The following is a 17,502-nucleotide window of genomic DNA, read 5'->3' on the forward strand; positions in this document are numbered from 1 at the left end:
AACCACTAGACTGCCAGGGAACTCCCTAAAATCTTGTTTTAAATAGCCACTTGTGGCTAGTAACTACTGTATTGAACAGAATAGCCACTTACCAAAGTTTCTGTTTATTTTGCTATAAATTATCCTCTAGTGGTAAAGAACCTGCCAGTCAATGCAGGAGACTTAGGAGATGTGGGTTCGATCCCTGGGTCAGGAAGATCCCCTGGAGAAGGAAGTGGCAACCCATTCCAGTATTTTTGCCTGGAGAATTCCACGGACAGAGGAGCCTAGGGGGCTACAGTCTACAGGGTGGCACAGAGTAGGACGTGACTGAAGCGATTTAGCACAGCACAGCATCCTCTACCAACTAGAGGCTCCTTACCATCACCTAGGCCAGTGCGTGGCACACAATAAATGGTCAATAAATATTTGTTGAATGATCAATTAAATGGGCTTTGATGGACCATAATAACATCAATTACTTTACAGTGCTGCAAACATCAAGGTATTTTTTGCTAGGATCCTAAAAGTGAGGGCACTTATTAGAACTTTAGACTGTGGAAATGTGTACAGAGCATGTATAGCACATTGGGTCCCTGATTTGAGGGTTTTTAGACCACTTTTCTGTGAATAATAGTAGAGCTCAGGCTCATGAGTGGGTGGATGAGTCAGCCTGGACCTGTGAGTGTCCAATCCTCTTTAGAGGACCTCAATAGACGTGTGTGTGTGTGTGTGTGTGTGACTGTGGTGTGTGTGTGTGTGTGTGTAGTGTTCTCCAGTATTTTTTATGTACATATAAAAAAGAATTTATTTCAAAGGACCCCTGGACACTAAGTCATCAAGATGAAGCCCCTTAGTTAGAAACATGCAAGGTAGATTGCTTTTCTTTCAGGTGGTAATAATTACAGAAAAGCTAATATATTCTGTGTGATCTATTTAGGATTTGGAAGAAAAAACCCAAGCCCATTCATGGTTAAACCCAAGAGTAAAAAATTATCTTATTTTACCTTGTGCAGCAATGAATTTGTTCTTTTCCTGGTAGCCCTGGGAGTGGGGTGGGGGGAAAGAGAGGAGAAAAAGACAGTGAAAATCCAAAAATGGATAAGAATGAAATTTTCCAGACTCCCAACCAGTTTACAAAGCCTCCCTTGTGAAAAGGTCCAGGCAATTAACAAGAATTTCCATTCTAGAAATTTTCAAGGTACTGATGTTTGAAACAACATCAAGCTTTGGATGTTGTTGTTGTTCAGTTGCTAAGTCATGTCCGACTCGTTGCAACCTCAAGGACTGCAGCATGCCAGGCTCCTCTGTCCTCCATTATCTCCTGGAGTTTGCTCAAACTCATGTCCATTGAGTTGGTGATGCTATCTAACCATCTAATCCTCTACTGCCCCTTCTCCTTTTGCTTTCAATCTTTCCCAGAATCAGGGTCTTTTCTAATGAGTCAGCTCTTCGCATCACATGGCCAAAGGATTGGAGTTTCAGTATCAGCCCTTCAAATGAATATCCAGGATTGATTTTCTTTAGGATTGACTGGTTTGATCTCCATGCAGTCCAAGGGACTCTCAAGAGTCTTCTCCAGCACCACAATTTGAAAGCATCAATTCTTCGACACTCAGTCTTCTTTATAGTATATCCAACTCTCACATCCGTACATGACTACTGGAAAAACCAAAGCTTGGACAATACTTTTTCGGCATTTACTATTTTGTCACACACCTTTTCAACCTCATTGTTTAAATGTAGTGTTCACTTGAGAAGTCCTAGGTAAATGAAAAAATCATTTGATTTAAACATTGTAAATACCTCTGCTTCTTTCAGACAGCATTAAGACGGGCAATGAGGGCACTGAGGAAGACAGTTTCATGGATGGGACACCATGTCACACCAAGGTGACGATGAAATACAAGTCTGCAAGGCAGTGGCAGAACTGCTTCTCAGAACTGGAGAAAGCTTTAGGCCTCAAGATGGAGATGTTTAGAATTAACAAGAAGTTTGTTAAAATTTTTATTTAGAAGAGCAATTTAAGTTTTTCCAACTGTTTTTAATCATTAGAAGATGGAAATTGATAAAACCTTAATTCAGGATGCTGCACTTTGGTTACTGCACTAAACGTGTAATTAAAACCGAGAAGTTCTTAGATTATGTTAAGCTATAATATATCCCTGTTCCAGGAGAAGTAGCTGCCAAATTCTCACTGGAGTGTGTGGGTCATGAATAGCTTAAAAGCACAGTTGGAGGGTCCAGCCCCCAAGAGCTTCCTGCTTCGTCTTCATTAGGAGTGTGCTATATATTCCCATGAAAACATGCCTACATAATGATATGGTGACATTCCTTAACCAATAAGGTAAAACTAGAATGAGGCCAAACTACTGATCTTCCCTGCGTTATATTCAAGGGAAAGAAGAAATGTGGCTCCTGAGTTCCTGAGACACCTTTGGATTCTGAAAGTCAAATGCCAAGTTGGCTCCACACGGCATCTACATTTCTACCAGTTTAAAAACAAAAACAAAACACTTAAAAATCCTCTATATACTCTTAGACAGCTAAGAGTAAGCGAGGAAACTGGTCGCTCCTAAGACTCCAGGCGGGAAGCCCAGCTGCCACCTGTTCCACCGTTTATTTCATCTTCTCTTATTAACAATGTCAGGTTCACTTCGGACTTTTGTAGTCTCCAAACCACAGGTCCCACACCCTCCCCAACTGCTGCCACCATTCCCTGGTACCTGAAACCACTTCTCTTTAAGATTCATGTGTGATCTTGGTTCTCTGTGTGCACAAAGGGCTCGGTAAGTGATTGCCAGGGCTGGGAATATTGATAAGGTGGTTCTTTTTGGGGTAAACAAAAAGTTCTAAAACTAAGAGGCAATAGCTAAGAGGTACAGCATTTCTCTTCTGAGGTGATCACTGTTGCACACATCTGTGAATAGACTAAAACCAGTGAATTGTAAACTTTAAGTGGGTGAAAATTATGGAATGTGAATTACATCAATAAAGCCATCCTAGGTGGTGCGTGGTAAAGAGGCTGCCTGCCAATACAGGAGACCTAAGAGATGTGGGTTAGATCCCTAGGTCAGGAAGATCCCCTGGAGAAGGAAATGACAACCCGCTCCAGTATTCTTGCCTAGGAAATCCCATGGAGAGAGCAGCCTGGCAGGCTATAGTCCACAGGGTTGCACAGAGTCAGACATGACTGAAACAACTTAGCATGCAATGGAAGCATTAACTTGGTAAACTTACTAAAATTCAAGGAATTCTATTGTTTTAAATGTCTGAATTACTGTTATATAACACTTACCAAACCCTATTTTTTCTCCTAGCATGACAGAGGTATATAAGGTAAGTTTTTATAAACTATACAAGTGTAACTGGCAGCCCACAACAAATGGCCTCAATGTGCTTCAGCAAAGGCTGCTGTCTGACCCTCCCAGGCCAGAGCACATGTGCTCCCTCTTTCCCACTGGCTCTCTCATCTGCACGCAACTCTGCTGACCACTGAGCGCCTTTCCCCATGCTTTACTCTTTGTCCTCTGAGACGCTCTTCTCTCCTGGTCTTCTGTCTCACTCATGAGCACCTCCTGCCCAGTGTGCCTTGGCAGAGGTTTCTGGACTCTAGGATTTTCTCTTCTGTCTCTAATGGCTTTGCAATCTCTCCCCTGAGCTCAGATCAATGCCCAACTATGCTGGATACATCCACATGGATCACCCTATACTTTTTTTTTTTTAAGACAAGAAAGGTACAGGTTGGTTTTCTTTCCCATAATTAATTTTTCACAGCATCACTCCAATCACAAGTATTACAAAAGAAAGTGAAAAAAATCACATTTTACAGATTTTAGACTTGTCTTCAGCATTTAGTTCAAATCTCACCATCTTCAAAAAACATTTATCTTGCAAAACTTATTAGCTAAACGTTCTATCCAGGCAGTAGGAAGATGGTCTTTGCTAGTCCATGGCAATTCTCCCATTTTCCCTAACCAATTAGGGCTGAACAGCAGAGGGAGGCACAGATGGTGGGGGTGAGGGGAAGGGACACGAGGGCTAATTTCCCCTAGTATAAGATGGCATCTGAAGCTTGATGGAAGAGCAGAATTGGAGAAAGGAAGGGTCCAGGCCCTGCATTCAGTCGGAGTCACGGCTGGTAGTGGAGGAGCGGGAGGAGGTGTGTTGCCTGCCATGTTTGTGGTGTTTCTGTTGCTTTTTATGATCGTTCTTCATTTTCTTCTGCATCCTTTTGTCTGTCACCATTCCTGGTGCTACCATGCCAGGAGCCAATGGATTCACAGGATACATGTCAGGGGCAGGTGGTAGGTATGGGCAGGGGTAGGGACCTGAGGGTTGGCATCCTAAAGACCCTGGTTGTGGCACAAGGTAACAGGGCCCACCAGGGCGAAAAGCTGGATTCCCCTGGGGTCCTCCTGGGGGAGTGGGAAGGGGGCCTGGAGGAAAGGTAGTGTTGGCAGGTGGTGGATGAGCAGGACTGCAACCTCCAGGGTGCTCAATGTTAGGCAGGTGTGGATGTGGCCCTGGCTGCTCAGCACTGGGATTTCACATGTACAGGTGTTTCCTCCAGCTCAGGTCAATATACTCTACAGAGTATCAGCCTATACTCTCTCATACATAATCAATCACCATGTCCTACTAAATTCTACCTCCAAAGTGGTTTTTACTTTGATAATTCTCCAACCCTTCTACCCTCACCATCCAGAGCCTGATACCGTAACAGCATCTAACTGGCCCTTCCTAAGTCCATGCTGCACACAGTAACCTGAGTGATCAATATTCAAATGTGGCCATGTCACTCTTTGTCTTTAACACCTTTCACCCACTGCCTAGAATAAAAACTCAGCTGTACTGAAAATTTGCAGATATTTTAAGGTAGCTCAATCAACATCCAGTCCCACCCACTAACAGCCTGACCTCCTTTCTATAGAGGCTGAGAAACTAAAAGCTGAATTCCCTAGACTCTCTTGCAGCTCTGTTCAGCCTAAGAACTCAGTTTCTTCCCAGCAGTCCCACATAAGACTTGGGATAGGAGTAACGTAAGACGGTGACTGTGCTAGGAAGATGTAGTCTCTGGGCAAGCACGGCAGTGGAAGCACTGAGTTCTTCTGCAGCACCTGCAAAGGAGTTCCACTCCGAGAGTCATACGGGGTAGCTGGGCACATCAATGGCTGCTCTGCTCCTCACTGAACACCACTTTGCAACTCTCCCACAGATTTTGTAAGCTATCTAGTATCTAATAATAAACCCCTTCTGCTTAAAAGACTAGAAAGTTGACACTGTTGTCTGAAACTAAGAACCCCAACACACACCTGACATTCAGTGCCTTCTAAGACTGAGCTCCTACCAATCCCTCAAGCCTCGTTCCTTCCCACCTTGTACCTTATAACTAAGACTACTATTTCCAGTCTCTGACTTCACTCATACTTTTCTTTTTGCTTTAAAATTTCTACTTGTCTTCCTTCTCTTGAATGTAGACTTACCCTTTAATACTCAGCTCTACTGGATCACCAGGTTGGCTAAATGTTTCCTTCTCTTAAGTCCCAAAGAATCTGGCAGTATCTCCTTTGCACATGTTGCACACTAAAGATAATCATCTACCTGTAGGTAGATCACACTAGGGACTACATCCTATCTCTGTAACCTCTGAGCCTATTTCCAGTGCTTACCACACAAAAGGTGATCAAAAAATGTTGCTTGAATTGAATAAACCTAAATCTTCTTTAATCCCTGACTCTTACTCATGATTCACCATAGCTTTTTCTTGCATTTCTACTTTCACTGAATTTGTAAGTGCCCCCAATTTAACCTCTTCATCTAAACTTTCATTTCACCTATTAATAACCTCCAATAAACACCATGGCATTATAGGATGCCCTACTGTGAGCTCCAACTAAGCATGGCCAAAGCAGAAGGCATGTTTCCTTTTAGTGCCTTGCTTACTATGACCATGTACAGACCCACCTTACTTGCTTACCAGTCTTCACATCCAACTTACTTTTGTCTGTCTTCACCTTCAATGTGGGAAGAATCCAAACTGGTTACAGTGACAGACACTGCTGATTACTAACTCAAAAGCTATTCCTCCCCATTCTTCCTTGCCATCAAAACCATGCTTTTGTTTGGATATTTATCTTCTACTGGCTTGGAAGATGACAATTCCTCAGCTCCAGAAGGGTAAATCAAGATAATTCTCAGTGCCTTAGCCAGTGACTAGAGAGAGGGTGTAAGCATGTGATCCGATGCTGGCCTGTTGGCTCTGAAGGGCACTGTACTGGACAGGCTTCTGAGAAAGATCATGCTCCCAAATAAAGAGAAAAGCATATGTACAAATTCTCCACCTCCTCCTCCTCTGTGTTGCTTGTTGTGTGTATAAGAAATGTTTGGAACTGCTACAGCCATCTTGTGACCAAGAGACACTGCTAACAGGATGAAGACATCGGAGTAGAAAGATGGAAACACCTGGTTTCTTAAGGATGTCACTGAGTCACAGACTCAGCCACCTCTGGAACTGCTGTATATTTGCTTTCAGATTATATGAGAAGTAAATGTTCCTGTCCAGACCAATTTTAGTTGAGTATTCTGTTACCTTAAGATGGAAACATTTTGACTAATACTGCTATACTCTTCCATATAATATTAAACTCAATCTATATTGCTCCTTAACTGTTCATCATAATTTTTCATCTAAATTCTGGGAATCTTAGCTGGTTACTAGCCTTTTTCCATTTTCCTTATCTACCACAGCAATCATTTCTCGCATGGTTCTTTTCCTTCTAACTATAAACATATGACCATCCTTATGAAACATATATACAGGAATTTCAGTAAATCCACTCTAGTGAGGATGCCTGCCCCGCTCCATTTCTGAACTCCATCTGATAATCTATTTTTTAGCCACAACCTCTTTTCTTTCACCTTTCTCCTTTTTTATCCCAAGACTGCTCTTTCAATTTGTCGAAATCTGGTCCTTGATCCCTTCCTTTCTCCACCGAACCTAAAGCCCTTAGCTGACTACTTAGAGCAGCAACTGACTTCTCTAGTCCTTTTAACTGAGTTACCAAAATGTTTTCTGCATATCACCAATCCTAGATACAATCGGAGAAAATAACACAACTGAGGCCCTTATACATCAATGATTTCCATCTTAGGCAGGGCCTCAGTGCAGCTAAACATGTCTTTTTTCCATGCCCTTTTCTGTGTTCTTTCTTACTGATCTCAGTACTCTCGTGTCACAGTCCCATCCCTCCTTTTCAGCAGATAACCCTGACTTAACGTCTCAGAAAAAACAGATGAGTTCCTTCGGCTTGATTTATTCACACTTACAAACCAATTCTATCTATTCTATATTCCTTTACCAGCAAATTCAGAGGAAAAACTTCCTTTTTTATGTTTAACGCTAATCTCTCCATCAGCTAAAAAAAAAAAAAAAACTGTGGTAAAATATATATACAACATAAAACTGATCATTGTAGCCATTTCTGAATAAATGTTTATTCACATTGCTGGGCAACCATCACCGCTATCCATCTCCAAAACATTTTCATCTTCCTAAACTCTGTACCCATTAAATGATAATTTCCTGTTCCCCCCTCTCTCTAGTCCGGGGCAACCACCACTCTACTTTTTGTCTTTATGAATTTGACTACTCCAGCTACCTCACATTAGTAGAATTAGAAAATATTTATCCTTTTGTGACTGGCTTATTTCACTTACCATGAATGTTTTCCAAGTTCATCCATGCTGTAGTATATGTCAGAATTTCTTTCCTTTTCAAGGCTAAATGATATCCCATTATATGTATATACCACATTTTACCTATTCATTCTTCCCTTGATGGGCTATAATCACCTTTTAGCTATTGTGATTAATGCTGTTATGAACATGAGTGTACAAAGTTCATCAATATTCTCTTCATGCTTCAGTAGTCAGGCTTGCTCTTTTTAGCTCTCTTGCTTACTCTTTTTTTTTTTCAAACTCTCCCTCTACTGATTCCTTCCTGTGAGCCTATAAAACATACTCATGTCTCACATATCATCTCTATAAACATTCTCTAAATCACCCTAAAAACCTCCTTCCAATTTCAGCTCTTCTCTCAAAGTAGACATGACTAGCCAAACTTATCTGGAGTCAGATATCCTTGTCCTGTTTCCCTACTTTTACTGTAGATGGCAAAGTGTGATTCTGTTCTTAGTTATCCAAATAAGCTCAATAAAGGATTCACTGACTCCTACTGTGATGTATACATTTAGATTCTGATTTCTGCATGGGAAAATTTTGGTAATGATGACAGGTAAACATAAGAATACATTTTAAACTATCTGTTTGATATTAAAAAAAATTTTTTTTTCAGTCTCTTAAAAAAATTATCCTCAGGGAAAACTTGTAATGACAAGTAATCCTCCTTATATGCAGCTGGAAAAGAGCCAATGGTCAGTCAAGGTAATAATGAGAAAAACTCAAGTTTCTTACATTGATGAATGAAGCATTGATATAATCAGAATCTGGAACTCCTTCAACTGGTGTCAGATGGACTCGAGAGTGGTCATCTAGAAAAAAATTTTTTTCCAATTAAATTCAATTTAATTTTTCCCTGGTCCCAATGCAAGCAGGCCAGTTGTGACGATGTAGAACACACACCTGTATAAGTTGTCACTGCAGCACTATTTATAACAGCAAAAATTCAAACCATAATATGGAATAGTAAGCAGATGATAAAAAAGAAAGTGAATATTCCTGTTTCTTGACAATTGCCAATATATATTAGCTTTGCTTTTATCTTACATTTCTTTACATTATAGTCTCAGGTATACAACATTATAAGTCAACATCTGTAATGATTACAGTGATTACCACAAGTCTAGCTACCATCCATGACCATGCAACAGACCCCCTCCCCTTCATCCATTTCACCCACGTTCAACCCCCTTCCTCTCCAATAACCAATAATCTGTTCTCAGAATCTATGAGCTTGTGTTTGTTTTGTTTTTTTAGATTTCACATGAGTGAAATCATACAGTATTTATCTTTCTCTAATTTTCCAAGATAAGAGCAATGTATACAGCATACCAATTATACTAAAAATACATATATATATACACATTTATACACAAGAAGACAAAAGTACCTATAAATGACTAGTATAGTGGTCTCTAATTATATTATGTACCCAAAAGGATGAATTTTTTAAAAAGCAATTATAAAAATAAAGAACATTCAAAGTTCAAACATTTTGCTCTCGCATCCCAACTGGATTATGCATATTCTATTCTGGAGGCCATTAGCCTAGAAAAATGTCCATTAAGTTACAGATAAACAGATTCAAAATGACTAACTCTGGGAAGGAGTTATGAAGAGAACTCTAAATTAGAATTTCTTTGCAATAAGCAGCAAAAAACTCCACAACAACCACTTTCTATCTGGTCTTAGTGAAACTGTTCTTTTTTTTTTTTTTTTATGTACATTTTCTTTTTTTTTTGAAACTGTTCTCTTTAACCTCCTAGAAACTTTAGGTCTGCCACAAAAAACCTGGTTAAGTACCCCAACTGACTTGATGAGCACCTGGGGATGCCTGGGGAGCCATAAAGGCGCTCTCACTCTATTCTTATTACTAGTCTTCCCATGATCAATCACCAGATTCCTTCTATCCTCAGAAAACCCGGCTACAGATGCAGTTTCAGTTTGTATCCCAAGAAACCCTACAAACACTCACAAGGCAAGATGTTTACGTATCGATTTTTTTCCTTGTTCTCCTCCTTGGAGGCAGCTTCACAGGTGGCCTGGATAGGACAAGCAGGGAGAGCCTAAAAGGTTAAGAGAAATTACAGGAGTTATTCATAGGGATAAGCACCAGACACGAAAACCACTGCACTATACTCTGACCTGGCAGCAAGTTCTACCTTTTCTTGGGGAGAAAAAATGTGCCCATATGAATTGCTACAGGCTAATAAAGACAGTGCACCTCTTTTCTAAATAGCTCCTAAGCTACTTAGAGTCCGAATGTCCAGAGGGCTGAGTGCCCTTTCCATTACTATAAGCATGCTCTTTACATGATTACTATATGGTTAGGGGCCCATTACAATGCTCGATCAAAAGGCACCCCCTCCCACCACTTACTGTATATAGGAGTGGGCGGCATAACTGAAGGGATGGGCCATTTATACCCATGCTGACCACCATGCAAAGTTGAGATGCATTTTTACTCAATGCAGAGTAAACCACACAGGAGGGGTCTGGATGGTCAGCTGGGTTAGGGGCCTGACAAGCAGGCATGGCAGCCCAGCCTCTAGCATCATGTGGATAAGGTTGGTGGGTGAGATGGCATTCACGGGGATGCAGCAGATAGGAAGCAGAGGACTTGGATGACGTGACATGGAATCTGCAGCAGTTTTGGAGCAATGTAAATTAGCTGGCACTGGGAGGTATGGAACAAGTATAAATGGCTTGATATAAGATAGTCTGGACTGCATAAACTTGAGCAAATTGGGCAAAGTTTCCCATAAAATTGGGATAATAATATCTGCTACATAAGGAGTAAATAAGATAATCTCATGTCTGGCATAGAATAAGCATTCAATAAATTAGTTTTATAGGAGTAGGGAGCTACATTTTATTATTTCAACTGTTTTCTTCTATGTTCTATATATTCAAAACTAAGAAAGCAAAAAAAAAAAAAAAGATAGTTTAAAACTATAACCTAGATAACATTCCTGATAAGTGATTTGGAAATATGTTTAACAAGCCTTAAAAATATTCATACTCTTTGACCTAACAATTCTGGATTCTAGTCTAAATAAAAATCTCAATGCTCAAATTACTTACTTTATCATTGTTTAGAATGACCCCAAACTGAAAACCTTAGTATTCAGCAGTAGGGGAATAATTAAGTAAATTATGGTTTGTGTGTTACTTTTCATTCACTCTTTCAACAAACATATAATGTGTACCTCTTAGGTACGGGGTTAGGTACAGAGCAAACAGTGGTAAATCAATCATGTACACAGCTCTTGCTCTCATGAACAATGCAAACTTGTGGGTGAAAGATGGATATTAAATAAAACAAATATAAAGTTACATACCAAGGTATATGCAATGAAAGAACAGAATATTACTAGAGAAAGAATCAAAAGCCCAAGAAATACCCCAGTACAGACTGAGAGTAGGTCTCTATGAGGAAGGGTGAGTATGGAAAAAAGTATTCCAGGCACAGAGAAGAGCATGTGTGATGATCCAGAGGCAGGAGAATGCTTCGTCTGTGTGGGGAAATTAAGTGTCAGTGAGGGTGTTATGCGCAGTGTGGTTGGTGGGAATGGCAAGAGGAAGTGGGAGAAGCTTAGTTTAACAAGGTTAGATTATGTATTTCCATGTAGGTCCTTTAATAGGAAGTTTGAATTTTACTTTAAGTGCATGAAGAAACTGTTTAAAGTTTTTAAATTGCCGTTCATTCTACATGTTAAAGAATCATGCTGCATGGAAAATGGGCTGGGAGGAAGGCAAGCATAGAATGTAGAAAGGTGACAGTGCAAGGAAATAGTCACATCTGCAATGTATCACAAGGTTAGAATTACTGGATTTAGAGATGGAATGAACAAAAGATAAGTTGGGGAGAGAAAGAGACAGGAATGAAAGACGCTTGCAGGTTTCTAGCTTGGCTAATAATAATAAAGATTACATTAAGGAAATGTGAGCCTAAAAAGGATCAATTCTGTCAGAGAGAAGCAAGACTTTTATGAAGGAGCAAATATATTTCCTGGGAACCAGCAGTATAGTGGTAGGAGAAACTAAAGTGAAAGACCACAAGATAACAATAATCATCAAAGTCTCGCAGTCCATCTACCTTCACTTACTCAAGAGATTTTCTTTTCATAGTTAAAACCCTTGAGGTCCTGCATGTTATTTTCCTAAGAAAAGCAATTTATTTAGACCCAGTGGTGTCAACACATTAAAGGGGAAAAAAGTTTCCTGGGCTGGAAGATTGGAATTTCCCAATTCACCCACAGTTTGCATTCTCTTCACTAAGATAGGCTAGATTTCCACAGGTTTCCACTTTGATGCAGGGTAGGATGAGATAAGATTTTAAAAGCCCTCACGACTAATCATAAGGCATTACTTTTACTTCCCTTGTCTAAAATGATATAGAACAGATGTAGAGACAACAAAATTCTCGAAAATAATCGTCAAAGTCAGTGATGACAGTGACCACGTCTCAGAGTCCTGTCAGCATCCCTAACTCCCCAAGTCTTGATGAAGAAAAGTCAGGTCTCCAGGTCGGTTGAGGCTCCAGAAAGCAAAGTTAGGAAGAAACAGGAGCCACTGCTTAACAAGAGAAAATAAAAGGTTTCCTTTAGAGAATACATGCTAGATGCAAAATGTCACATTAAAGAGCTGAGGTCAAGGATGAAAACAAGGGGAATCCTATTTCTTTCAGTTTCTACTCTGACAAACCGAGCCTGGAGAGCTGGACAGAAGCAGCTAAACCAGAAGGCTCTAAGATGCTAAATTCTCCACCAACAGAAGGTGGCATCAAAGACCATATAATCCTTTGCTTCAGCCTTTACTGGATGCAAGGCTTTTTTTTTTTTTAATGTCAGTTAAGATTTTTTTTCTTCAATTTTTACATTTATCTATTAAAAAAGTATATCTACCACCCAATTTAACTTAGAAAGATGTTCTCTTTAGGTCCTTCCTCATCATGTCTTCTTCCTTCTCTCACAAGTAAATTTGGAATTTTGTACTAATTATCCCTTTGCTTTATTTGTATCCCAAACATTCTGTATCTGTAAAAATATATTTTTTTATTGTTCAGTCTATTTTTTCTTATATAAATGGAATGATTATAAAGTGGTGACTTGCTTTTTTTGCCCAACATTACATTCTTAAGATTCACTCAGGTTGTTCCATGTAGCCAAAGTTCATTCATTTTAACTACTTGGTAGTCCTTCATTTTTAGTCCATACCAACATTTATTTTTCTGTTCTCCTACTGATGAATATTTGGGCTGTTTACAGTTAACAATTTCCTTTCAGCACTAACTGTGTTTCCTCATGCACATGCATGAGTTTTACGTCTGAGTACGAGTAACCTTACCAGAAGAGGCCAGTTTCTCTAAGTAGTTACCCCAATTCACACTCCCACCATCAAAGTGTTCCAGCTGTTATGTATCCTCATCAACATTTGCTATTATCAGACTTTAAATGCATCAATATAGGTTTGATTTACATTTCTCTGATTATTATTAACCATCTTTTCACAGTTTACTGGTCTTTCTTCTTCTGTGAAGAACCTAGTTGAGTGTTTCCCCATTTTCTACTGGACTGTTTCTTACTGATTTGTAGGGAGTTCTTTATGTGTTCTGGATACTCATTCTATTATGTTATAAGTGTTACAAGAATTTTTTTTCCCAAGTTTGTGGCCTGCCCTTTCATTTTATGTTATTTGTTTATAAAGAGAAGTTCTGCATTTTAATGTAGTCAAGTTGATCAATCTTTCCCTTTATAAACATTTTAAATTTTAAGAATGCTTTCCTATGTGAGATCATGGTATATTTTCCTACATTATTGTCTCCACATTTTGTCCTTTAAATTTCAGTGTTTACATCAACTGGGATTGATTTTTGGTACGAGACAAGAACTCAGTTTCATTTATCCCTATGGGGTTCACCCAGCTGTCCGAGCACTGTTTATGTAAGGACCCTCCTTTCCCCCTGCGAAACCTCAACAGCATTTGTCACCAATATGTTTCCCTTTACACACGAATCTGCTTCTGGGTTCTCTATTTTTTCTGCTGGTCAATCCATCTATTCCAGTGCCAATATAAAACTGTCTTACTTACTAAACTTTATAATAATTCTTTATATCTGGTAAGGCAGGTCTCCTCACCTTGTTCTTCTTCTTCAGGAATGTCTTGGCTATTCTTGAATCTTTTCTCCTCCATATATATTTTAGAATCAGCTTGTCAAGTTCCACAAAAAACCTGTTGGGATTTTTATTGGAATTGCATTGAATCTATATATCAGTTTGAGGAGAATTGACAACTTTACAATATTGAGCCTTCTAATTCATTGATCTTATCTCTTTCACTAATTTAGGCTTTTTTCTTTAATGCCTTCAAACATTTTTATAATTTTCTCCAAATATTTAATAAATATTTTATTAAATTTATTCCTAGGTACTTCACATTTTGGATGTTACTGTAAATGACATCTTTTAAAAAGTATTAGACTTCCTGATTGTGGTTTTATGTATAGAAATGCATTAATTGTTATGCTATTTTTGTATCTATCAACCTTGTTAAAATAACATTAATTCTAATAATTTATCTGGTGTTCTGAATTTCTCTGGAACAATAATTTCCTCTGTGGGAAAAAAACAAAACTGATTTGTCTCTTTCTTTCCAATCCTTCATATCTTTCATTTCTTTTCTTGCCTTACTGTGCTAATATCTCTAGTATAGTACTGAATCTCATTCACTTTAAGTTTGAATCCCCTTCCAAATACCCTGACTCCTCACTAGTGTCTGAACACTCTGCTGTGATGGGGATCCTACTACCTTCCAAGGCAGTTCCCTTTATCTTCGAACAGTTTGGTTTAGAAGGACTTAACACCTACGATACACAATTTGTTTCATTTTTCCCTTGTACTGACTATTGTAAAACCCAAGTGGTCAGTTGGTTCATTCTCTGTCCCTTGGAAATCCTGAACCCCCAATTCCCTGCTGAAAACCCAATTCCAAAGCTCCTGACTGCTACTGATAACTCCTGTAGCCTTTGGCTCTGATTCATTTATTTAGAGACAACTCATCCATGCAGAGGCTATTCTGTTTCTGATTCATTCAGATGCCACACAGTTCTGTTACCATATTGCACATAAATGTGTCTTTACTTGGAAATTCAAGAATTAAGCTGTCTCTAAAAATGCAGGATCTTGAATGGGTTGGGGGAGGGGTGTGGTTCACATTTCACAAATCACAGATTTTGACCACTTCACTGCCCCTCCAGTTCTTTTCCTCACATATCCCTTTTACCTCAGGAGCTAACTAAATTCTATCTAGTTATTAAACCTGAAACATGCTTAGGGACCTCAATAAGTGACTTTTCAAACTCGCTTTAAAAAAAAAATTCAATACTTTCTTCCGAGACAAATGCTGGTCTGTAAAAAAGTTCCAGCTTATAACTTTAGGACAAAGTTCCACTACCCGTAACTTTCAACTGTGGTGGGGCTTCACAGAAATGAAAGGCCACGCTCTCTGGACTGTCAGATATCTGAAAACAGCTGTCCCTGTGCTTATTGTTTCTTCAGCTGTTCACCTCCACGGTCCAGTTTTTCTCTAAAACAAATTCCCTTTTAATGTTATTCCTTTTCACAGAGACCTAATCACAAGACTCTTGGCACAGCTCACTCTGGGTACATAACTCTTTATTCTATATGCTACACATCCATTAAAGCATAATGGATATTTATGCTAAAGTGAATAAGCTTGAATAGCTTTATTTACTATATTAAAAAAACTTTTAAATTTTGAAGCCTGCTTTTAAAAATATTATCTAAAACTATGCTTGCTGTAAAAGAAAGTCAAATAGTTCAGCAGAAAGTGGAAGTTCCCTATCATCTTTATCTTCTAACCATCCTTGTAGGCAACCACTGATTACAGTTCAGTGTTTCTTCAGACTTAAAAAAATAAAATAAAATAAATAAAAGCATTAATACACTCACACACAGACATACATATATTTTTAAAAGGGGATTATACCATGTAAAGTCACCAAAATAGTGATTTTTTTTCTCCCCATATTTTTCTATGTTGACATTTAACAACAGTACATAATTTCATAATAGATGAGAGAAATCATTTAGCTACTTGGCTATCTAACAAATACTTTTCATTTTATTTTCTTTGCTATTATAAGTCATGCTATAATGAACATCCTTATAAAAATATATGTGTGGTTTTTCTTGTTAGAATCTCATAAATTAGGTCAGATAGTATAAGCATTTGAAATTTGGTTCATACTGCCAAATTATCCTCCCATAACTCTTATCAACTTAAACTCCTCCTACCTGTGTATGAGACTGTCTTTACCCCCATACCTCTGTCCATACTTGATACTGATCTTTGAAAATTTTCAAATCTAACAGGCCCCCCAAAATGGTTAGTTTTAATCTGGATTTCCTGATTACTAGATATAGCTGAGTTTGTTTTCCTATGTTTATAGACCATTTGCTTTTCTTCCCTGAACTGCCAATTTTTCTTCTGAAATGTTTACTTTTTTTCTCATAGGTTTGGAGAATCTCTGTACATTATGGAAAATTCTCTTGTCTACCTGTGGCAAATAGTTTCTTCCAGTTGGCCACTTTTTTAAGGTGTCATTTTTAAGAGACACTTAACATTTTAATATATTTATTATCTTTCAATCTATTCTGTTCTAGCTTCTGAATTTTGTGTTTTGTTTACAAAGGCCTTCCTCACTCTATGATTACAAGAATATTATTCTATGACAGTGGACACAAACTGGTGTTTGTCCTATGGTTATTTCTCCTCTTTCCTGTCAGGGCTGACCAATACAAGCACAGTCACACCATACCTACACTGTGCCATCTAAATTCTCTCTTCTAGGATTTTGAAACTCAGGAAGCAGCAGAGGCTTCCCTAGAGGGCCCAAAACCACCAAGATAGGATCTGCTCTGTCCAGGGGCTGGCTGGCTATCTCATCTTTTGATTCTGCCTCCCCAGTATCTTCCCAATTGATGATTTTAATTTTTTGCTTAATTGAGATGACTTCTCTTGTCTCTAAACTGACTTAGCAGTTAGTAACAGAGGGTGGGGTTGTAGGTGAGAGACTGATGGGGGAAATGTGGGTGATGTGAACCTAATCACTGAGTTCAGATGAAGGGAAAGAACTGTTAGTCAATTTTCATTATGGGAAACAGCGAGCCACTTATACCTCATGACTCTATAACAGTTACTTCAGTTACTGGCTTGCGATCACGTGGGACGTGTTCCAGCTGTTCCAGCTGATGGTAAAGGAATTTAGGGAGAGGGGAGTCCCAATTAAAAGGAGACAAGAGACACTGAAACCAAGTAATAGAATTATTTCTAACAATTTTAGACAATAAAACAAGAAAAAGACCAGCTCCAACATCAAATATTCATCTCCAAAGACACCATAAAACTCAGGGCCCTTCTTTGACTGTGCTATGTATTTTGCTGAACCAAAAGTTAAGGTTTCAGAACGTTGCTGATTACTAAATGTTAACGCCAATGGAATTCACATCTTTTCTTGGTTGGTCATGTGAAAGACAAGGCTTTCAATTATCTAGTGAGAAAATTATCTCTTAAGTTATCAAGCGAGATAATTGAAATGATGCAAAAATGAAACAGAACAGTTGGAGACAACCAACTTCTAAAAATCTCTCTTGTGCTTTTCACTGCATCCTGCTTTCATGATGAAAACTGCCCCACAACCCAGCTCCCATTGCTCATGGATAATCAGGATGCAAGTATAACACAATCTGGAGGAAATAT

The 17,502-nt window shown here is 38.8% G+C and overlaps 1 protein-coding gene and 1 pseudogene across 26 annotated transcripts in view; both read right to left on the bottom strand.

Moving 5' to 3' along the window:
* The window catches only part of PTPRA (protein tyrosine phosphatase receptor type A), a 167,530-nt gene that overhangs the window by 19,328 nt on the left and 130,700 nt on the right, over positions 1–17,502 (bottom strand). For 15 of the 26 annotated variants that reach the window (XM_069548150.1, XM_069548144.1, XM_069548141.1 and 12 more), the window contains 3 exons: positions 9,695–9,785; positions 8,455–8,531; positions 987–1,023 (listed from right to left, as the gene is read on the bottom strand). In XM_069548150.1, the coding sequence (XP_069404251.1) occupies positions 987–1,023; positions 8,455–8,531; positions 9,695–9,785 (205 nt within the window). Of the gene's footprint in view, positions 1–986; positions 1,024–8,454; positions 8,532–9,694; positions 9,786–13,859; positions 13,954–17,502 lie in introns of all 26 variants that reach the window. The other 11 variants (XM_069548159.1, XM_069548161.1, XM_069548162.1 and 8 more) reach the window with 1 other exon arrangement.
* LOC138417578 (proline-rich protein 13 pseudogene) lies at positions 1,675–4,533 on the bottom strand (annotated as a pseudogene).

This window comes from Ovis canadensis, chromosome 13, assembly GCF_042477335.2.
Source record: "Ovis canadensis isolate MfBH-ARS-UI-01 breed Bighorn chromosome 13, ARS-UI_OviCan_v2, whole genome shotgun sequence".
In the NCBI taxonomy this organism is placed as follows: domain Eukaryota; kingdom Metazoa; phylum Chordata; class Mammalia; order Artiodactyla; family Bovidae; genus Ovis; species Ovis canadensis.